Here is a 24541-nt window from a genome sequence, read left to right as displayed (position 1 = left end):
GAGTAATCCAAGGATCTGATCCTCTCTCATACATACACTATGAAAGAGCTCCTTCTCAGAAATAATCCAGAGGCGGAGAAGTCTCGTACAAGCTCAAGAATAAGAATACAACTCAAAATAATGAAACAAATGTAAATACAAATTGAAACACAACTTAGCACTTTGAACCTTGATTTGCTTGAGTTTTTATTGCTTTGGAATGCCTCTTGAAGGTGAAAACTGTAGCAGCACTTGTCTCTCCCAAATCTCAAAAATCGACATCGAAAGCTGTCTCGAGAGCAATCACGAAAAACTCTTTTCTAGGATTACCCTGGGTGCCTTAATCGCTTAAGAATCTCCTAAGCAATTACCATGTTAGCAACCTACTCAGAACCTACATAACGACTATTTTTTTAACCTTAATTGATTACTCTAATTTCTAAATCCATACTGAATCGATTCAACATCATTCTATGCTTTCATGAAGAACGGCTCTTAAGCGATCAACCTGATCGCTTACCATGCCTAAGTAATTACCTTAATCACGTAAGATTTATCGAATCACTTAACCTAAGCGATTTGACACCTCACTATTCAGACTCTAGGCTCTTAAGCGATTAAGCATAATTCTTAATCACTTAAGCTTTGCCAAATCGATTGTCCTAATCGATTTGGCAACCTTAGCACCTAAACTCAAGTCCTAGAGTTCCTTGTCTAACATCCGGCCAGCTATGACCTGTTGGGACTTATCATTGCTTAGCATCCGATAACCCTTGACCTAATGGGACTTTTCCATCAAGTGTTCAGTCAATCTTTTGACTCACTTAGATTTTTCTCCTTGTGTCAAGTGTTGGATCAAGACGTATGTGAGAGAGAGAGTGAACCATGTGGTTTTTGAAAACTTGTTTTTACTTTTTAAAACTAAAAGTGAAGTACATAGCGGAGAAAGGAAATCATAAAGTGAAGTAAAGAACAAGCGAACAACAACACAAACACAGTCGATTTACTTGGTTCGGAGCCTACGGTGACTCCTACTCCAAGGCCCAGGTCCCGTGAACCTATCAATGGGTAATCCATTAAAATACCTTTTCTAGTACCTCCAAAAAAGGGGATTGAGTACATAGAAAGACGGAACAAGTGCAACACCCTGCACTTATCCTTTTGTAATTAGTAAAGTGCACAAATTACAAATTCATTATCTAACACCTTCAAAAATTATCAACTTAGGCTCGGTGTCAGTCGGCTCCTTGGCAGTAGTCAGGCACAGCAGCATCGTAGCAGAGTCACAGCAGGAAGCTGGAGCAGTCAGATCCTCGAATGGATGCGTAGAAGTTTGCATGGATGTTGTTATTGAGGCTTAGGTCGAAAATCCTTTATAAAGGTCGTGGAAGGCGCCTCCAACCCAACAAATTTGATCCTAAACAAGTTTGCCCTTATCTGTGACGAGATCTGATTCTTATCTTGCGGAAGACGTCTTCCATGAACTAAAGGTGGCTTCTATGAACAATGTCAAGGCATCTTCCACTGCTTAAAGGCGCCTTCCATCCCCTGGAAGGCGCTCGGGTACTATTCACCCGAGGCTTTTGTTGATTTTCTTGCCTTGCAAAACATATTAGTCTAATAAACCAAATAATAACCTGTAAGACAAGTGTGCATAATAATACTGAGTAATAATTAGACTCTGTCTCTCCGAGACCAGGATCTAGTTAAGGTTTCAGTTTAAGGATCCGAAATGGACTTAAACTGGACCAATGCCTACTGTCCCTCAACCAGGATGTGTCCTCACCGAGTCACTCTCCTCCAGTGACTTATCTTTACTTACCTGCCAAACATCTGGTCCTTCAGACCTGTTTGGACTTTCTTTGGCCTTGTTTAGTATCTGACCAAGTTGATCTACTAAGACTTGCCTGCAACACTGAGTTAGCACCATAGATATAAAATAATAAAGATAAAACAGTGTTAGTATTAGTAATAATTTGCTGGTCCGATCGACCACGCGCGGTTGACTGGAAACAAGTCAATCATATATTACCTAGGGTTACCTTTCCCTAGGGGTGCCCATTTCACTCACTAGAAGTTATATTGTTTAACTTCACTTACCAGGACTTCCACCACCTAGCTTCACTCACTAGGGTCCGGCTTCACTTACCAAGACTTCCACTACCTAGCTTCATTCACCAGGACTTCCACTACCTAGCTTCACTCACTAGGGCTCGACTTCACTTACCAGGACTTCCACTATCTAGCTTCACTCACGAGAGTCTAGCTTCACTCGCCGGGACTTTCCCTTGCCTAACCTCCAATTAAGACTTACCCTTGCTAGTCATTTAGTCCTAACTAAACTTTTCTCTTCCAAACATCAAGTCCTGTTTGGATCAACCCTTGGTCAAACTGATTAGACTAAGCTATATTATCAAATATTGATACCCTAGAGGTTGATTGCACTAACACTAAGTGTTCGGTCCTCCATGACCCACTTGGACTTCTAAACACCAAGTGTCCGATCAACCTTTGACCCATTTAGATTTTCAAATATCTGGCTTCACTCACTAAGACTTTTTACCACCTAGCTTTACTCATTAGGATTTTTTTCACTATCCAACTTCACTCACTTGGGCTTTTCACCACCTAGTTTCACTTACTAGGATTTTTCCACTGTTCGATTTCACTCACCAGGACTTTCTAACTTCTTGGCTTCACTCATCAGAGCTTTCTCACTGCTCGACTTCACTCATTAGGACTTTTCTGTTGGGACCAGATATGTAGCTAGAGGGGGTGAATAGCTCGGCGCGATCCCGTGTTCGTCGTTGCTTGTTTCTTCAAAGATATGTAGTAGAAAATACAAAGAAACAACCACACAACGCTAACTCTAGGATTTACTTGGTATCCACCTCAAGAAGAGGTGACTAATCCAAGGATCCACACACTCACGCACCCTCCACTATGTAAACACTCCTTTTCGGTAACTACCGAAGGCGGATAAGCCCTACAAGTTCACACTACAAGAAGAAAGGGAAAAGAAATACGTACAAGCAAAAGCTTACAAGTTTGCACAAGAAAAACCCTAACCCTAACTTTCTTCTTCTTGCTGTAGATCCGCCTCTTGACTTGGAAAAACCTCCAAGAACTTCAAGAACTGGCAGTGAGAACTCTGTGAAGCGGCTCTGGAATCGCTGTGTAGATCGGGAGTGAACAGTGCGAGCAATAGCGAAGGAATCGCACGCCAACGACTTTATCTAGCGCCAACGGTCGGATCCCGATCGATTGGATTGCTCCCAATAGATCGAGGAGGCCTTGGATCGATCGGTCGATCGATCCAAAGCACCTCTATGCTCTCGGGAAATGCCTGGATCGATTCACCAATCGATCCAGGGCTTATTGCGTAAAATCGCACCTCCCAATCGATCGCCCAATCGATTGGGAGCTCTGGATCGATCGACTGATCGATCCAGCGCTGTTCTGTGCGATTGCGAGCCTCTCCCAATCGATCCACCAATCGATTGGGAGGAAGCTTGTCGCAGGGACTCACCCAATCGATCGGCCGATTGATTTGGCATGAGCCAATCGATCGGTCGATCGATCCAGCTCCTTGATTTTGCCCAAAATCAAGTCCAAAGCCCCCTAAACCAACATCCGGTCACCTATGACTTGTTGGTACATCATGCCTAGCATCCGGTCACCCTTGACCTGCTAGAACTCGCTCACCAAGTGTCAGGTTAATCTCTTTGACCCACTTGGACTTTTCTTCGTGCCAAGTATTCGGTCAAAACTTTGACCTACTTGGATTTTTCTTAATTGCCTGGCTTCACTCACCAGGACTTTCAATCTGCCTGGCTTCACTCACTAGGACTTTCAATCTGTCTGGCTTCACTCACCAGGACTTTCTTTCTACCTGGCTTCACTCACCAGGACTTTCAATCTGCCTGGCTTTACTCACCAGGACTTTCCAGTCAAGTATCCAGTCAACCTTGACCTACTTGACTCTTCTTCATAATCTCCCCACATGAATAATTGCACCTGCAATCTCAATGTGTTGTTTACATGTATTGTCAAACACGAAACTCAAACATCAAGACTCGAGCTTGACTCAGTCCAAGCTCAGTCAACTTGGTCAACCTTGACCTGGGGAATATTGCACCAACAATCTCCCTCTTTTTGATGTTTGATAATACCACATTTAAGTTAGGCTAATCTCATAGCCTCAACTCCCTTCATGCCACTATGTAATGAAGACGTAAGTTAAACCCTACGTTCTCCCCCTAAGAGGGCAAACTCCCTCTTAGATAATGAAGACCTAACTTAAACCCTTTCATTCTCCCCCTATTGGCACACATCAAAAAAAAAACAAACTCTCCCCCTGAAGAGTTACCCAACGTTGTTCACAACTTCACTCGTTGCTCACAACCTGATAACGAAGGTCTCATACCCTTCATTATCATTAAATGCTCATCCTTGAGCAGACACCACTTAAATAATGAAGATATCCACTCTCCATTATATTCAAATGCCCAACCTTGAGCATTTTAACAAAAAATTAGCCACCTTCCAAGGTGTATGAAAAATATTTTTCATGTCCTTAAAGAGTAACTCCCCCTAAAGACATGCACGAAACTTCTGTCATTGCACCAACAATGACTTGGAATCCCTAAACCTTTAGAAAACCCAAAATTAGAAGTTTTGAGGTTCATAAATTCAATAATGAAACCAAACCTCAACCTAAACTTTAACTTAGTCTTCCTTAACCAATCCATCCTTGTTTTCATCATGAAAACTCCCCTTAAATGTGTATAAATATGTTTTGAGGGATTAGGAATGGTTACCTAGACTAAAGATGGTCCAAAATGTTGAAATCAAGCTTTACCAGTCAAAATCAGCATTCCCAATCGATTGAAGTTGGGTCTCAATCGATTGAACTTGCTTGAATCAATCCACTGATCGATTCAGGAGGGCTGGATCGATCGGTGGATCGATCCAGTAAGCTTATGTTCGTGAGAAGCTTGCTCTCAATTGATCGCCCGATCGATTGAGACCCTTCAATCGATCAGGTGATCGATTGAGGCTCTGAAAAAATTGAAATTCCATTTCAATCAATTTTAGAAACCTCTAGAAAAATCTATAAAATTCTAAAAATCATAAAAATCATTGTAGACATTATTTAGGGCATATAGTATCATGGAAAAGTAGTTTTCTAAGAAAATATTTTATAGTTTTAAATATTGACACAAACTTGAAAACTTGTAAACACTTTAGTGTTTTCTTCAAGTTTGTGCTCAACTATTCAATGATGATTACTATCAAAAGATAGTCCTCACCAAGGTTTTCCAAAAACATTTTAAAATGATTTTCAAAACCAATATCCAACCATATTCCTTGGGCTCAATGCACATGACTTGTACATTAGCTTTCCCAATGATTGGAAAACACATAACTATGTGTTTTGATGAACCTAAAACTCATAAAAATGCACTAAATCAACATCTTGAGTTTTATTCATTATCCTAGCATCTCCCTTGCATTTAATGTGTACAAGAGCACATATAAGTCACCTTATAGTTCTTTAGTGAGATGTAAACTTTGGTTTTGCCCTAATCTAAAGATCATGCATATCTATCTAGGCATTTTGAGGTTGGGAACATCCACCAAGGATGTTACTTGTTAATGAATGTCATTTGTCCTTAATTGCAAGGAATAAACTAATGCATAATAATGTTATGGCATACATCAAAGGAAAATAATTTTCAAAAGAAAATTTCCTATGACTATATGATGTATGTATGACATGACATAGTATTTTTGTATTTTTCATAATAAGGTATGAATGCCAAAGCAAATAAATATGATGTTATGACATATAAAAGGCAAACAATCATGGCAAGTTTTAGCATAAATAAAATACCTAGATTACCTATCTAAGTATCCTAAAACCTTGGCTAACTTAAAATTTTAAGTCCTAGATTGCCCTTAAGTCCCTAATAAAATGTCAAACTCCCAACTTGACATTTCTTTTACTCTTAATTTGTTGTGCCAATTGAAATTAACTATATTCTTCAAATTTTGGCACAATCTACTCTTCCAAGAGTAACCATTTGAGTTAAGGCATAGATTGCCTTTAATCCCTTAAGAAACTACCAAAATATCAACTTGGTAGTTCTTATTATTATCCCAATTGTGCCAATTTAATTTTGAAACACAATTCCTCAAGGTTTGACACATTTTACTCTTATAAGAGTAACCATTTAAAAATAAGGCCTAAATTGCCCTTAACTTTCTTAAGAAAATGTCAAAATCTCAAATTGGCATTTCTTTTACTCATATTTTGTTGTGCCATTGAAAATACATCAAAACTTCTCAACTCATAGCACATATTACTCCAATTAAGAGTAAATGATAATCCTTTTCATTTTCAAAGGTTAATAATAACCTTGAAAATGCTCCTTGAGTGTCAACTTCATCATGATTAGGTTAACTACCCTTTCAATTTGATTTGACACTCTCTAACTCATCTATGGGGTAGAGAAAATGCTCATAGGAACCCAAAACCTATTGGTGCTCCTTGGATTCTCTAGGTACTCGCTAGGGATAACCTCCCTAGATACCTTCCTAGTGACTTTGTTTGGCTTCTTAGAAGCTTTGGTCACCTTTTCTAGGTCAACCCTAGGGATTTCTTCCCTTGTGACCTTTTTAGTGACTTTGTTAGACTTCTTAGAAGTCTTAGTCACCTTAGTTGCAAGAATACTCCTAGGGATAACTTCCCTTGTACCTTTGACTTGACCCTTAGACCTAGACTCAGTTCCATAGATATATGGAACCCTATGGTAAGAAATTACATCCTTCTTAGCCTTAAGTTTGTATCTCAAACCTTTATGGCCATTGGATGACTTTTGTTGTCCTAAACCTAGGTTTTGCTCATTTTGCCATTTTAGGATATTTTTCATCCTTTTTAGGGTCTTTTCCATTTTATCAAGTCTTGACCTCAAGACTTGATTTTCTTTCCATAAATCCTTAGTTTTTGATTTATCATTAAGTCCATGAGCATTTCTATTTCTGGGCTTATAACTAAAATCCTTAGAGTTATTGCCTAAATTCTTATCTACCTTCCTAACCCTAGGTGTGGTAGTTTTAGCATGAAGAGCCATATGATTTCCCTTAATGCTATCATGCTTCCTATGTTTATGGTAAATGACATTAAAATGATATAAATTAGAACTAGCATGCTTTTTACCATTATTTAAAGGGGTAGGCTCAATAAATGATACCTTTCATTTTACCTTGGAGGCTCCCCCTTGACTTGTGCTTCCTTCTTGAGCATTGACCGCTTTCTTCCCCTTGGGACATTGACTTCTATAATGTCCCTTTTGGTTGCACAAAAAGCACACAATGTGCTCCTTGCTCTTCTTTGTTGAGGGAGCGATCTCTTTGGGCTTCTCCTTACCCTTTGGTGCCACTTGGCTCTTTTTCTTGGCCAATTTAGGGCATTGGCTCTTATAATGCCCATGCTCCCTCACTCAAAACATATGATATGATTTTTATTTTTATTTGAAACATTTATACCTTCATGTGTAGGGATGACATCTTCTCCTTTTGATCTAGAGGTAGATGCTTCCTCTTGATCCGATAATGATACTCCTCCAATAGATTCGACTCGACTTGTGGAAGTGGAAGCTTCTTCATCTTCTTCTTCTCTTGACCCGGATGTAGAGACTTCTCCTTCTTCTTGATCCGGTGTCATCGAAAATTGCTCCCCCTCAATCCTAGAGGTGGAGGCTTCTTCATCTTCATCTTCTACAAGAAACAAAGAGTATGCACCCTCTTTGCCCTTTTCGTTGCATTCCTTTGAAGATGAGGCTTCTTGGACTTCTTCTTCTTCGAAAGTTGAGCATCTCTCAACTTCGGAGTCCTCCTTCTCTTGGTCTTGCTCCAATGAGTCGCCCTCTTTGGATTTATCTTGATTTGGTACAATGGAGGGTTCTTCATGAAGTTTGGCCAACTTGCTCCACAATTCCTTTGCATCTTCAATTTCTCCAATTTTACAAAGAATGGTGCTTGGCAATAAATTAACCAATAATTTGGTTACCTTGTTATTCGCCTCACACCTTTGAATTTGTTCTTGGCTCCATTTGCTCTTCTTGAGGATTTTGCCCTTTGAATATCTTGGAGTCTCGAAGCCTTCCATTAGAGCAAACCATTGCTCTATCTCCATCATCAAGAAATTTTCGATTCTTGATCTCCAAGAATCGAAGCTTGTAGATACATATGGTGGAGGCACCCTTGTGTCGAATCCAAGTCCGTCTTGGAATTCCATGTTGAAGTTGAACTTGAAGAAATCTTTGACTTGAAGAATTTTGCTCCAACTTCTTCACCCTCTAGCTCTTTGCCCCTTCCGGCGATGATTCCGGTGAAGAGCGACCTCGCTCTGATACCACTTGTTGGGACCAAATATGTAGCTAGAAGGGGGGTGAATAGCTCGGCGCGATCCCGTGTTCGTCGTTGCTTGTTTCTTCAAAGATATGCAGCGGAAAATATAAAGAAACAACCACACAATGCTAACTCTAGGATTTACTTGGTATCCACCTCAAGAAGAGGTGACTAATCCAAGGATCCACACACTCACGCACCCTCCACCATGTAAACACTCCTTTTCGGTAACTACCGAAGGCGGAGAAGCCCTACAAGTTCACACTACAAGAAGAAAGGGAAAGGAAATACAATATAAGCAAAAGCTTATAAGTTTGCACAAGAAAAACCCCAACTCTAGCTTTCTTCTTCTTGCTGTTGATCCACCTCTTGACTTGGAAAAACCTCCAAGAACTTCAAGAACTTGCGGTGAGAACTCTGTGGAGCGGCTCTGGAATCGCTGTGTAGATCGGGAGTGAACAGTGCGAGCAATAGCGAAGGAATCGCACGCCAACGGCTTTATCCAGCGCCAACGGTCGGATCCCGATCGATTGGATTGCTCCCAATCGATCGGGGAGGCTTTGGATCGATCGGTCGATCGATCCAGAGCGCCTCTGTGCTCTCGGGAAACGCCTGGATCGATTCACCGATCGATCCAGGGCTTATTGCGCAGAATCGCACCTCCCAATCGATCGCCCGATCGATTGAGAGCTCTGGATCGATCGACTGATCGATCCAGCGCTGTTCTGTGCGATTGCGAGCCTCTCCCAATCGACCCACCGATCGATTGGGAGGAAGCTTATCGCGGGGACTCACCCAATCGATCGGCCGATCGATTTGGCATGAGCCAATCGATCGGCCGATCGATCCAGCTCCTTGATTTTGCCCAAAATCAAGTCCAAAGCCCCCTAAACCAACATTCAGTCACCTATGACCTATTGGTACATCATGCCTAGCATCCGGTCACCCTTGACCTGCTAGAACTTGCTCACCAAGTGTCAGGTCAATCCCTTTGACCCACTTGGACTTTTCTTCGTGCCAAGTATCCGGTCAAAACTTTGATCTACTTGGATTTTTCTTAATTGTCTGGCTTCACTCACCAGGACTTTCAATCTGCCTAGCTTTACTCACCAGGACTTCCAATCTGCATGGCTTCACTCATCAGGACTTCCAATCTGCCTGGCTTCACTCACCAGGACTTTCCTTCTACCTGGCTTTACTCACCAGGACTTTCCTTCTGCCTAGTTTCACTCACCAGGACTTCTCTTCTGCCTGGTTTCACTCACCAGGACTCCCCTTCTGCCTGGCTTCACTCACCAGGACTTTCCAGTCAAGTATCCAATCAACCTTGACCTACTTGACTTTTCTTCACAATCTCCCCACATGAACAATTGCACCTGCAATCTCCATGTGTTGTTTACATGTATTGTCAAACATCGAAACCCAAACATCAAGACTCGAGCTTGACTCAGTCCAAGCTCAGTCAACTTGGTCAACCTTGACCTGGGGAATATTGCACCAACATTCTCATCACCTAGCTTCACTCACTACATCCAGTCCTATATCCAGTGGGGGTTTTTTTCGATTCAATTTAGGTTGGTATGAGCGGGTTGGTCAGTTTGACGGGTTGACTACTCACCCTTATTTCCATTTGTTTGGCTTCACTCACCAAGACTTTTCTTACTGTCTGACTTTATTCACCAGGACTTTTTACACCAAGTGCTCGGTTAACATTGACCCAATTGTTTTTTCTTCTTCTACCAACCATCTTGTTGGTTTTGGCCCTGTCTAACCTCCAGTTATGACTTTCCTAGTCGAGTATTCGATCAACCTTGACCTACTTCACTATTCTTTCACTTTAAATTGGTCAACCTTTGACCAGAGGAGACTTGCACCAATATTCTCCCTAATGGATAATTGTACCTTCAATCTCTATATATTTTTAAATATCAAAACTCAAACTTGAGTTAAATTGGTCAACTTTGACCCAGGGATAATTGCACCAACAATCTCTCCCTTTTTGATGTTTGATAATATGTTTAAGTTAGGCTTATCCAATAGCCCCAACTTCTTATTCATACCAAAGCATGAATGGGGATTTTCTATATTCTTCCCTTAACATGAGGGTTTCACATTCTCTCCCTTTAAATATAAAGAATTTCCTAACTTAAACTCTACATTCTCCCCTTTTAGCACACATTAAAAATCTTCTCCTAAGATTTATCTCATGTGTGGTTCACAACCTCACTTATTCACAATATTACAATGAAGGTTTCATACCCTTCATTGTCCTTCAATACTTATCCTTGAGCATTTATCCATCATCCAATGCTCATCTTAGAGCATTCGCTCTCAATTTTCTATTTATGTGTTTAAGAAGATCCTCTCCCCTCAAAACATGCTCCAAACTTCTATTATTGTATCAATAATAATTTAGAGTTTCTAAACCTTTAAAAAATCTAAAATTCGGAGGTATGAGATTAAAATTATAATTTTGAAAATTAAACCTCACCCTAAACTCCAACTTAGTCTCTGTTAACCATTTGTTACTTATTTTTAATAATAAAAATACCCTTAAATGCTTCTCTAATCACTTTAGGAATGATTAATTTGACTATATGTGGCTTAATTAACCGAAATAAACTTATTTCAATTAAAAATAGAACCATAATCGCTTAAGAAATGTTAGTTACTAGCTTCACTCATTATGACTTTCACCACCTAGCTTCACTTATTAGGGTATGACTTCATTTAATAGGACTTCTACCACTTAGCTTCACTCACTAGGGTCTGGCTTAACTCACCAGGACTCTACTATCTAGCTTCACTCACTAGGTCCTGATTTCACTCACTAGGACTTCCCCTTGCCTAATCTCCAGTTAGGACTAGTCACTCAGTAGACTTCTCACCTACCTAATCTCCAGTTAGGACTTACCCTTGCCTAACCTCTAGTTAGGACTAGTCACTTAGTAGACTTCTCACCTTCCTAACCTTTAGTTAAGACTTATCCTTGCTAGTCATCTAGTCCTGATTAAACTTCTCTCCTCTAAACATCAAGTCTTATTTAGATTGACCCTTAGTCAATTGGTATATTGTCAGATATTTAAACCTTAAAGGTTGATTGTACTAATAATATGTTGATGACATATTGCTCATAGGAAATGATGTGTCTTTACTATAGTCAGTTAAATTTTGATTGTCCAAAATATTCTCCATAAAATATATAAGAGAAGCAACCTATATCCTTGGATAAAGATCTATAGAGATAGGTCAAGACGGTTGCTTGGTCTTTCGCAGTCTATATACATAGATAAAGTACTAAAATGGTTTAACATGAAAGAATCCAAGAGAAGTTTTCTTCCCATAAGACATGAGATTCACTTTTCAAAGTCTATGTGTTTGAAGACGCAAAACGAGAGGATACACATGAGTCAGATCTCATATGTGTCAGCTATAGGATCGATCAGGTATATTATGTTATGTATTAGACATGATATATCATAAGTGTCACCAACAGATATCAGTCAGATCCAAGAATAGATCACTAGATGGTTGTCAAGGTAATTCGTAAGTACTTGAGAAGAACTAAGAATGTGTTCTTATTATATAGAGATGGTGATATAGTTATACACGGGTATACCGATGTCAACTTTTAGATGGACAAGGATGACTCCAAGTCACAGACTGGATACGTATTCACTTTAAATAGAGACACAATAAGTAGGAAAGGTTCTAAGCAAAAAATCATTGCTGATTCTACCACCAAGAAAAAAATTTTTACAGCTTCTGAAGAGCAAAGGGAGTGATTTAGATCAAGAAATTCGAACTGAACTTAGTATGGTTCCAAGTATTGTTGAAGCATTATCAGTTTACTATGACAATAATAGGGTCATTGCTCTAGCCAAGGAAGCTAGGTTTCATCAATGATCTAAACATGTGTTTCGTGCTATCACTTGATCAGGAAGATTATAAGTAGGAATGAAATGCAAATTGAGAAAATTCTCACCAAAAGGAACTTAGCAGATCCTTTAACAAAGATTCTATCACAAAATAAGTTTAAGAGTCATGTCGAGTCCTCTTGTATATAATATTCAGACAATTGGTATTAGGTCAAGTGAGAGTATATTATATTTGAGAGGAATCTTAAGGTATCATTTTATGTATTGTATTATTTATTGGATAAATAAATTCACTATTTGAGTGTATATTCTCTATGTATATGACATTGATTTAAAACTTAATTAATGAAGTTCATAATACAATGTATAACATGAGAGAAAAATTATCATTGGATCACAATTAGTGGGTGTTTCTTCATATATATACTTATGTATATATTGAAATATTCCCTAGTCGATAATTGATGAGATTGAACATCATCAATTCTGTAAAACTAGCAAATGTTATATTTCTTGATTTATCCAAGCAATTGGTTCTCACTTGCTAGAAACATTAGGATGTTGAGAATTAATATAAAGATATTGGCTAAGGGTAACTAGTTCATTGGATGTAATCTGCCATGAGACTTCATGTGATTTTATACATCTCTATGAAGATCTCATTGCAGCTCGAGTGTAAGTTTCTTTCGGCTTGAGGTATTTAAGTCATCTTGATCATGGAAAATTATACTTTGACATCTTAAGCAAACATCTCCTTGGAAGTGTGACCTCGGGATAATTGGGCATAAATCAAAGTGTCTAAAGGTGATTAGATAATCCATAGAGGATTCACCACTCCTTTGATTAGAAGACGTATATCTTATAACTACTTGTCAGAATTATTACTTATAAGTTTTTAGTTAAAACATTACACGTCAAGAGGATAGTCTTTTTTGGACACGTCTTTGAGTAATTTGACCTCACAGGATAAGGAACTATTACTTAGGTTATGTGTGACATAGTTAACCTAGTGAAAACTGACACATAGAGTATATCCTGAATCAAACAAATATAAGATGAATGAAAGAAATAAACAATATAACTATAGTTACTCAAACGCATATACCATTGTAGCATCACAATGCTATATTATGATGCTAGATTTTAAAGAACATTATGTGATATTATTTTCAAAGAACAATATCAGTAAGACAATGATGTTACACTTACAAAATCAGTATTATTTCGATGCTACATGAACCATAAAATCAGTATATTTGTAGTGCTGTTTTTTAAAAATTAATACTATAATTATGCTTGTTTTTGAAATGCAATACTATAATAGTATTGTTTTGTTAAATTAAGTATGAGTATTGTTCTTTAAAATTAAATATTACAATGATGTTGATTTTTTTTTATATAATACACTAAGTAATAGGTAGGATTAAAAAAAAAGTACATCCTTTTTGTAAATTCGAAAGTTAAATGCGTCTTTTTAAAATTTCGTAACTGCCTCCTAAACCACAAATCTAATTCAATTTTAAATTTTTGATACAAAAAAGGCTTTCTTTTTCCCATCACCAACTACATTTAAGTGTCGCCACAATAATTGCTTAGGGAAAATTAATTAATGCCCATTTGGCAATGCTCTGTCAGCAACGCAATAATTATTTAACAAAGACTTAAAACTCTGACCTGAATTTGTTTTTAGTTTCAATGTTTGTATTTGTATTTATTAAATAGTAAATGTTGTGCTAAATTTAATAATGATTTCATATATGTATAGAGCGGGAGGTAAAATTTAAAACGAGCTTTTTCTTATTAAATGTGATATATTTGCTTATATTACTCCGATTAAAATTTTAAAAAAAATAATGTGAAAACAAACTGAGACCTGAGCCAATCAAGAGATAGTTTAAAATAAAACAATCACATCATAATAGTAAAGAGGTAAAGAGGACGCCGAGGATAATGACGAGTACACTTTTTAATAGGTAATTAAAAGTCTTCCAGGATGGATCTAATGACTAGCACATAAAATATTATTATCATGAGATCTAAGATTTGAATTTCAGTAAAATCGAGATAAATATTTTCCTTATGTGTTAGTCACTATTCCAAAAATTAATAGTCGTCCATGATTATATTAGGGACGAACGTATTTATCTTTTGTCACTATTTAATAGATAATTAAAAAATTTAAGATTTAAATTTTAATTATGATATATTATAAAAAGATTTTCTTTCCAATGAGATACAGATCTAAAAAAATGTTGATCAAAATGGATGAGCTTTTATGAATCAGTTTGAAAAGCTAAATACCATAATTATTTAAAAAATAAAAACTTTGTCTGGGACAATGGGAGTATGGGTCAATGCACTTCTCAGTTCTATAGGCATTTAAGTATCGAATTTCACCATCCACAAATGAATACATAAATTATGATGAACATAAAAACGTTGGACTATAAGTCCCTCACTTTATCTAAGTATTTGATGAAAACTTTTTTTAGAATTGAATCGGTCATCTTATAATTAATCGGTATAAATTTGATATCTAATATCAACTTAAAAAAAAAATAAAAAATCAAATAAAAAGTAAAGACTTATTATTTTAAACTATAATACTAAATAAGAATTGAAATTAATAATAGCCACAAAATAATTATCATTACAATAGCCCAATTAATAGATATAAATTATAAAATACAATTTTATTTTTTTTATTTAATTTATAATAAATAAAGCCCCATTAGAGTTCTATTTTGGACACGGAATTTGAGATTTTTCCCAAAAAAAAATTCTAAAATAAATAAATAAACATTTATTGAAAAGTTACTCCTAACTTTATATACAATGATGATATGATAGGACAAATGGAGTAGACTCAAATTAGCCATTTAATTTAAAAGAAAAAAAAAATATATGGCAAACTTTATATGTGCAAATATTAAACGGCGTTTACATAATTGTCAAAAAGATATTTTTTAAAAAAAAATAAAATAGAATAAAACAGCATTTAATCATATTTTTTATTATAAAGAATATTTTTATTTCAGCGCAATTATAATAATTATTCTATAGTTAGTCAAAATCACTATAACCACTTTTATATTTTAAAAATTATTAATTTTATTTAAATTATTTAGAATTGATTAAAATCATTATAAAATAATTAAAATTACTTTGGAACTATTGTAACGATTATTAAATAGTGATAACAATAGCAACTATTAAATAATTTTAATTAGGTTGATAAAAAAAATTATATAAAAGTAATTTCTATATATTATTTTGATTAACTTAAACTAAAAAAATACTTTTAGCTGTAATAGCATTAAAATGTGAAAAAAAATTTATATGAAAAATATAACATCTGTACTTATTTTTCTGTAAAGAAAAGCCTTTTGATAAAAATTTAGTGTACCTTTTTTATTTTTGCACATGTACATTTGATCCTGTCGGAAAGTTGAGAAGATGGATCTGTCGATATGATGTGTCTGGAAGATTGACCGCATCCCCACGACCCGACCGATGAGTTGTCTCCTGTGTTGACCAAGTTGTCCGGCACTACAAAAAAAACTGTAATTTAGCGACAAATATTTGCGACAAAATATATTCGTCGCAGATTTGCGACAAATTTTGCGACAAAAACACACTTGTCGCATATTAGCAACAAAATGTGCGACAAAAAATATTTTATTGCCAATTAGCAACAAAATAATATTTGTCGCAAAATTTATTGAAAATTTGCGACGAACAAAATAATTTGTTGCAGAAATTGCGACAAAATTAGGGAATCGTTGCAATTTTGCAACGAACTTAGGGTTCGTCGCAATATTTGCGACGAACTCAGGATTCGATGCAAAATATCATTTAATTCCCAAGCAACATCAAAAATTCAAAATTTATATATTAAAAAAAATTGAAATCTGCGACGAATTTAAATATTCGTCGTAGAATCCGCAACGAATTTGAAATTCGTCGCAGAATCCGCAACGAATTACAAAATTTGTTGCTGAATCTGCGACGAATTTCAAAATTTGTTGCTGAATCTGCGACGAATTTCAAAATTCGTCGCAGAATTGTATTTTTATTTTTATAGGTAAAATTAAACTTTCAGGTATATAGAGATGTCAGAATGAGATGAAACCGGTTCCTATGGGTTTCTATAAATTCCCTGATTTTATAATTGTCCACAACCTCTAATTTTATGCTACCGGTGAATTTTTTTACATCAAAGAGGTCCGGAAAATGGTATTCATCTTCATAAGACCAAAAATATCAATTTAATATATCAAATTTATTTTTTGATGACATTTCCATGATCAAGGGATTTTTAGGAACTCGTAGGATCTGATTTCATCTCATTCCAAGTTCTCTCGGTACCTCAATCGGCCCCGGAAAGATTATTTTACATATAAAAAAAATAAAATTTTGCAACGAATTTCAAAATTTGTCGCAGAATTGCATTTTTTTTATATGTAATATTAAATTTTCCGAGGCCAATTGAGGTACCTAGAGAGCTTGGAATGAGATGAAATCAGATCCTATGGGTTCCAAAAAATCCCCTGATCATGGGAGTATCATCAAAAAATAAATTTACCAATTATACTTTAGTTAAATTTTTTATACGAATATGTAGATTTACAAGTCACATGTATTTTGAAATATCCGAAGACGGTTGAAGTATATGTTAGGATCCTTCGTACGGCTAGAGAGGGGGGGTGTGAATAGCCGACCCCAATCTTTCGCGTTTCTTCCTACGATTAGGTTAGTGCAGCGGAAATACAACGTAGAAAGAAAACAGGAGAAGAAAGACAAACCATATAACGAGGTTCGGAGATGAACTCCTACTCCTCGGCGTGTCCGTAAGGTGGACGAAGCCTACCAATCCGTCGGTGGATGAGTCCCCGGAAACCCGGCTAATAGATACTCCTTGTGGGTGGAGAAACCTCACCACAATCTTTGCAACAGCAATAGGAGTACAAATAGGAACAAGAAAACAAGAACAGAAATGTAAACAACACTTGCTTTCCTTCTTGAAGTCAGCAGGAACCCTGGTGAAGCAGCAGCTTCTCGGATCCAAGCCTAGCTAGAAAACCAGCAACAGGAAGAAGCTCACGCGAAGCTTTAGCACCCAACGAGCTCAACAAAGCTCAGCAGGAAGAAGAAGCAGAAGCAGAAGCTTCAGGCAGGAGAGAACTTCCAGAAGGAAGAAGAAGTAGCTTCCGAGAGCGTCTCACCGAAGTCCTGTAGCCCTCTTTTATACCTGCGCAGAAGAAGAGCAGAGAACTAGCCGTTGCTCCGCTAGAGGGGGGGTGCATAGCAGACCCCAATCTTTCTCGTTTCTTCCTACGATCACAGAGAGTTGCCCAACTCTCTGTGTGGAATCTGATCGGTCCTCGGACCGATCCCAGCGTCCCTGATCGGTCCCGGGGACCGATCAGGCTCCATGCTGATCGGTCCCCAGACCGATCAGTAAGCCCACAGCCAACGTATCACTGGATCGGTCTGCAGACCGATCCAGAGCTTGATTTTTGCCCAAACCAAGTCTCAAACCTTCCAAACCAATATCCGGTCAACCTTGACCTATTGGTACTTCATCCCTAGCATCTGGTCACTCCCTTGACCTGCTAGAAATCCTCGCCAAGTGTCCGGTCAATCCCTTTGACCTACTTGGACTATTCCACACCAGATGTCCGATCATCCCTGATCCATCTGGATTTTCCCTTGCCTGGCTTCACTCACCCGGACTTTCACCAGGATTTCCACACTGCCTGGCTTCACTCACCAGGACTTTCCAACTGCCTAACATCCCAGTTAGGACTTTCCCACTGCCTGGCTTCACTCACCAGGACTTTCCACACTGCCTAACATCCCAGTTAGGACTTTCTCACTGCCTGGCTTCACTCACCAGGACTTTCCAACTGCCTAACATCCCAGTTAGGACTTTTCCGTGCCAAGTCTCCATACTTGGACTTTTCCAGTGCCAAGTCTCCATACTTGGACTTTTCCCGTGCCAAGTCTTCATACTTGGACTTTTCGCGTGCCAAGCTCCCTGCTTGGACTTTTCCAGTGCCAAGTCTCCCTACTTGGACTTTTCCCGTGCCAAGCTCCCTGCTTGGACTTTTCCGTTGCCAAGTCTCCATACTTGGACTTTTTCCCGAATCAGGTCAACCTTGACCTACGGTTGCACCTACAATCTCCCAAACACCTATTCTTGTCAAACATCAAGAATAGAACTCTCTCACGAGTGTCAAACATCAACATGCAACTCAACTAGGTCAACCTTGACCTAAGGTTGCACCGACAATCTTTCCAAGTCAAACATCAAAATACAACTCGAGTCACGTCACCTCGAGTCGGGTCAACCAGGTCAACCTTGACCTAAGGTTGCACCAACAGTATATAGAGATGTCAGAATGAGATGAAACCGGCTCCTATGGGTTTCTATAAATTCCCTGATTTTATAATTGTCCACAACCTCTAATTTTATGCTACCGGTGAATTTTTTTACATCAAAGAGGTCCGGAAAACGGTATTCACCTTCATAAGACCAAAAATATCAATTTAATATATCAAATTTATTTTTTGATGACATTTCCATGATCAAGGGATTTTTAGGAACCCATAGGATCTGATTTCATCTTATTCCGAGCTCTCTAGGTATCTCAATCGGCCACGGAAAATTTATTTTACATATAAAAAAAATGCAAATTTGCGACGAATTTTGAAATTCGTCGCAGAAGCTGCAACGAATTCCAAAATTCGTCGCAGATTCAGCAACGAATTTCAAAATTCGTCGCTGAAACAGCAACGAATTTTGGAATTCGTCGCAGAATTGCACTTTTTTTTATATGTAATATTAAATTTTCCGGGGCCTATTGAGGTACCTAGAGAGCTCGGAATGAGATGAAATCAGATCCTATGGGTTCCTTAAAATCCCTTGATCATGGGAGTATCATCAAAAAATAAATTTACCCATTATACTTATTCCTAATTTGCTTAATCAATTATGAGCATTTTTGGACTTAGTTAAATTTTTTATACGAATGTGTACATTTACAAGTCACACGTATTTTGAAATGTCCGAAGACGATTGAGGTACATAGAGATGCCAGAATGAGATGAAACCAGTTCATATGGGTTTCTATAAATTCCATAATTTTATAATTGTCCACAACCTCTAATTTTATGCTACCGATGATTTTTTTAAGTCGAAGATGTCCGAAAAACGATATTCACCTTCATAAGACCAAAAATATCAATTTATTATGTCAAAATTTTTTTTTGATGGCATTTCCATGATCAAGGGATTTTTAGTAATCCATAGGATCAGATTTCATCTCATTCCGAGCTCTCTAAATATCTCAATCGGCCCCGGAAAATTTATTTTATATATAAAAAAATGAAATTTTGCGACGAATTTCAAATTTCGTCGCAGAATCAGCAACGAATTTAAAATTTGTCGCATAATCCACAACGAATTTCAAAATTCGTCGGTGAATCAGCAACGAAATTTGCAACGAGTTATCCTTTTGTCGCAAAAGACCTAACTTTAACCACTCCATGACAGCCCCTTTGCCCTAACTTTGGTGGCGGTTCGATCCCTCCTTTTGCCCTAGCTTTGGTGGCGACGCAGAAGCTGCGATCCGAGGACGGAGGACATCGGTTAGGGCGATTTCAGTCCAGGTAAACTTGTCTCCCTCTCTTCCAACTCCGGTGGCAGTTCGCGCTGGGCGGTCGCAGGTGCTCGCGCCTGCCTCACATGGCTATGCAACACCTAGCAGTGCACCTACGCCTATCCCTGATCAGCCTGTACGACTATCAAATTCACCTTCGCCAGTACAGCCAGGACCATCACATCTCTCTACGCCAGTTCAGGCAGGACCATCACATTCCCCTTCGCGAGTACATGCAGGACCTTCACATTCGCCGTCGCCAATACATGCAGGACCATCACATTCTCCTTCGCCAGTACCTTCACCGCAAAATTTGGCAGATCCGGTTCCTACCAGATACTCATTTTCTGAGACCCAAGATGCTCGAATATTTATTGTCCCCTCCGGAGATTCGTAAGTATAAAATTAATATCTTAATTTTTTATTCTATATTTTTTAAGTATGATTATAAAGTAGGATTAAAACTTAGTTTTATCACTTCAATTGTCTTTTCAATCATTCTATTTATTTAAATGTAATATTTAAGTTCTGATATGCATTACTTCATTCTATTCCTTGCTCTAATAGTATAATTGATTTACTTTATTTTCAATCATATCATGAGATTACTTAATTCTATCTTTAATCATCCTCTCATTATTTGATAAACTCTGAAAATTTTTTGATGTGCTATTTTATTTTCAATTACACATCCTTATTCTCAATAATGAGAAGTTCTAATAGTGGTTTGATGTGCAACCTTTTTTTAATCAATTAGACCATTAGAATAGTGTATGATCATTGGTCATTCTTGCATTTTTGAACAACTCTGAACAATGTTTAATTAGCAATGATACTCTTCATATATTTAATATATTAAATAATTAGACTATTTAACCGTTGGACTAGAATGGATTATGGTAGTTACAAGACAGTCAATTAACATTACTAGTTTAGGGATCTTAAAAATATGGTTACTCCTATCTTATATTTTTTAGACTTTTCTTATTACTATTATATTTAATATTCTTCATTAACTATAGGTTCGAAAATTCGGTACGTGTTGTTCACGAAATTAATCAAATCGTGAATAATCATTGGATGGGGGATTCTATGTCTTATTCAAGCACTCCATCATCAATGAAAGAGTTATGGTGGAGCGAGTTTAAGGTATAAATGATTCATTTTATATCTAAAAATTAAATCTATATACTCAATTATTTTATTTCCTAGTCAGCGGATATATAATTGGGACCCTGCATATGAATTCGAAATTAAGAAGAACTTCAAGAAAAAATGTGGCGATCACATTCGTCATACTCTTAGTCATGCTAAACAAAGGGGTAAAAAACCACTTTGTATCACAGAGGATAATTGGACTAAGATCAATAATTTTTGGTCAACCAACGAAAGCAAACAACGAAGTCAACAGAATAAATTAAATCAATCTTATAATTCTGGAGACTTCTCTGCTACATATGCGGGAGGTTCAATTAATATCGATGAGCATCGACGTAGAATGGTAAATATTTAACTCTTCTACTAATTTTTAACCTTGTTTAAATTAATGGTAGAATGTTTAATCTTGTTTTTTAATCTGTCATTATTTTTTTTATTTCTAATCCTTTTTTTTAGACCAAAGATATGGGGAAAGAACCTTCATTCATTGAAACTTTCACCAAAACTTTTACAAAAAAGGATAAGTCTTGGAGTGGGGCTAGAGCAAAAGCAATAAAGGTTTGGATTAATTAAAAATATGTGTTTCTAAATTATTGTTACAATAAATTTATTTTAATTTTATAATTATACAGGACAAATACGATGAGCTCGAGATAGCACATAGAAGTTCATGTGCTAGTGAGGAAACTGAGTCATCTGTTGGTAATAATTTGGATTTATGGTTGGAGGCTAGTGGAGGACAGAAAGGGGGAAGGATATTGGGAATGAGTTCTTTAAGCAAAAATCATAGAGTTTCCCGTAAATCATTTTCCACCCCAACAGCAGTCACGACTCAGATCAATTCCTTGACTGAAGAGGTTTCACATTTAAAGGGCATAATATTAGAAAGAGATGAAGAAAGAAGAGTTAGAGATGCAGAAATGAGAGCTCTCCATCAACAACAAAATTTAATTATGAAACATCTTCAGTTAAGTTCCGCTCCTTCCGATTTTGGTGACGATGGCGACGATGGTGGCGATGGATCTTCTTGTATGAATTTTATTTATCTCATAATTAGTATTTTGGAATGTTAGTTATTCTATTGTAGATGTTTATTTTTTTGTTAATAATACTAATTTTTTTGAAACAGGATTGGTCAGACACAATGAAAATCAATGTTGGAGTAACTAAAAAATTATTTTTTTGTTCATATATAGTAATTTCTTTATTGTAATTATTGATATTATTTATATTATGCAGGAAGAAGATGAAGAAGATAGAGAAGATTTAGTCATATTTCGGATTTTGTTGAAATATGGATGGTTTAGAACTTATGATGTTTGAATTGTATGGATATTAGATCTTTTGTGATGTTTATATTTTGATGTATTATATGTTTGGCTTGCAAGGATATTAGATCATGTTTGTATTTTGATGTATCATATGTTTGGATTGTAAGTATATTAGATGATGTTTGCATTTTAATTTATGGAATGCTTGGATTTTTTGTGATATTTGGATTTGATGTGATTTGGTTTATGTATAATTTTATTGTTAGATATAATGTCTATTTATTAGATGCATATTTGTGTATTAATCAGGTTAAATATAGAAATAATAAAATTTAGGATGCGGTTGTTTAGTTTTGCGACAAACTTTGCGACGAAAATATTTTTGTTGCAAACCTATCGTAATATATCGAAAAAAAATAGTACTAAATTTTGCAACAAATTTTCAGATTCGTCGCAGAATTTGTGACAAATTATTATATTCGTCGCAGAATCTGCGACGAATTATCAGATTTGTCGCAAGTTCTGCGACGAATCTGAAAATTCGTCGCAGAATTTAAGATATGTAGATGTTGCGAATTATCACAGAATTCGTTGCAGAATTTGCGACGAATTCTGCGACAAAAAAACTTCGCAACATGACTTAGATTCCGCGACGAATTTTCAGATTCGTCGCAGAATCTGCGAGAAATTCCTATATTCATCGCAAATATCTGCGATAAATCTGATAATTTGTCGCAAATTCTGCGACGATTTTTGTGACGAACGTGAAATCATTGCAAAATTCAAAATTCGTTGCAAATTGAATTGGTCAAGGTTTATGATCTTCCAACTAACTTGCGACGAAAATATAATTCGTTGCAAAATTTGCGACGAATTTTAGTTTTGTCGCAATTATCAGCAACGAAAATAATAATTCGTTGCAAAATCGACGACAAAATATATTTTCGTCGCAAATTATTTGCGATGAATAGTGTGACGAATTTTATTTTCGTTGTAGATTTTGCAACAAATTCTTTTTTTTTGTCGCAAAATATTTTGCGACGAGGTCTTTGCGACGAAATATATTCGTCGTTGATTTCGTCGCAAACCAAATTTGCGACGAATTTTTTTAAAATTTCGTCGCCAAATTTGTCGCAAAAGGCAATTTTTTTTGTAGTGCGGGGTCTTCTGGTCAACAGTACCTGTAGCCAGCGACCAGGTCGTCCCGGTCTATGGTACCCTGATGCTCGAGGCAGATCCCAATAATGTATAAGCAGTCGAATAATAGTAAAACAACTAAATAAATACCAGACAAGTACAGTGACGTACCCTGGCCCCGGGGACGCCCTCGGATGGATCGGTGAGCTGGTCCCGCTACTGATCGAGTCGTCATGACCCTAAAAGAGTGGATGCATCTGAGCCGACCGAAGGGGAGTTGGGCCCGGAGGTGACGACACGGAGTCGAATACGGTATGGATCCGAGAGGTGACACGCAATCGGAATACAACGACAACACGACCGACATCTGGCATCGGCCCGCAGATCGGAATATGACAACGGCGCATAAGCCAAAATACACCACACAGTCACGGCTCATAAGCCGGTTAATAGCAACAGCTCATAATACCAACGATGATACGAGGGACAAGGCACAATGGCTCGATGGCCGAATACACAATAGATGGCTGCCAGAGACATAGTGGTGGATCGGATCTGCACCGGAAACAATGGAGACAGTGGCTATAAGGCTGCTATGGTCGGCTACAGGGCCCTCCGAGGTCGTTGGAGGTGGTCTCGGAGGACGGCGACGGCCACTAGAAGTGGTCGTGATGACTGTCGGACTCGACGACGTCAAAGACTACTGAATGCAGCAGCAAAGGCCATCGGACAAGGCGGTGGTGTTCGCTGGACTCGGTGGAGGGGGCTGCTAGACTCGCTAGCAGCAAAGGCGGTGAGAGAGGCTAAAGGCAGCGACACCTGCCACCTAGACCTCGAAGGAGGAGGTCGACAAGAGAGGAGATGGTCGAGGTCGGAGGCAAGAGAGGCAGGGAGGTGTCGGCTGGTCGGAGACGGCAGCGGCTCCCGGGACAGCGATGTCCTGCGAGAGAGCGTGAGAGAGGGAAAAGAGGAGGAAGCTGTCAGCGTCGTGTGGAGTGCGCTGGTGGGCGACACAGGAGGAGGGGAGAGAGGCTGGCAT

At 37.6% G+C, this 24541-nt stretch overlaps 1 protein-coding gene across 1 annotated transcript in view; it reads left to right on the top strand.

Moving 5' to 3' along the window:
- Positions 1–22585, top strand: part of LOC122039225 — a 43973-nt gene extending 21388 nt beyond the window's left edge. Inside the window, exons 2-8 of the mRNA XM_042599107.1 lie at positions 19984–20329; positions 20959–21085; positions 21153–21437; positions 21551–21652; positions 21727–22123; positions 22224–22256; positions 22334–22585. Of these exons, the coding sequence (XP_042455041.1) occupies positions 19984–20329; positions 20959–21085; positions 21153–21437; positions 21551–21652; positions 21727–22123; positions 22224–22225 (1259 nt within the window). The 3' untranslated portion in view covers positions 22226–22256; positions 22334–22585. The remainder of the gene's footprint in view (positions 1–19983; positions 20330–20958; positions 21086–21152; positions 21438–21550; positions 21653–21726; positions 22124–22223; positions 22257–22333) is intronic.
- The last annotated feature ends 1956 nt before the right edge of the window (positions 22586–24541 follow it).

The sequence above is a fragment of the Zingiber officinale genome, chromosome 1B, assembly GCF_018446385.1.
Source record: "Zingiber officinale cultivar Zhangliang chromosome 1B, Zo_v1.1, whole genome shotgun sequence".
In the NCBI taxonomy this organism is placed as follows: domain Eukaryota; kingdom Viridiplantae; phylum Streptophyta; class Magnoliopsida; order Zingiberales; family Zingiberaceae; genus Zingiber; species Zingiber officinale.
This window is presented reverse-complemented; position numbering and strand designations above follow the sequence as displayed.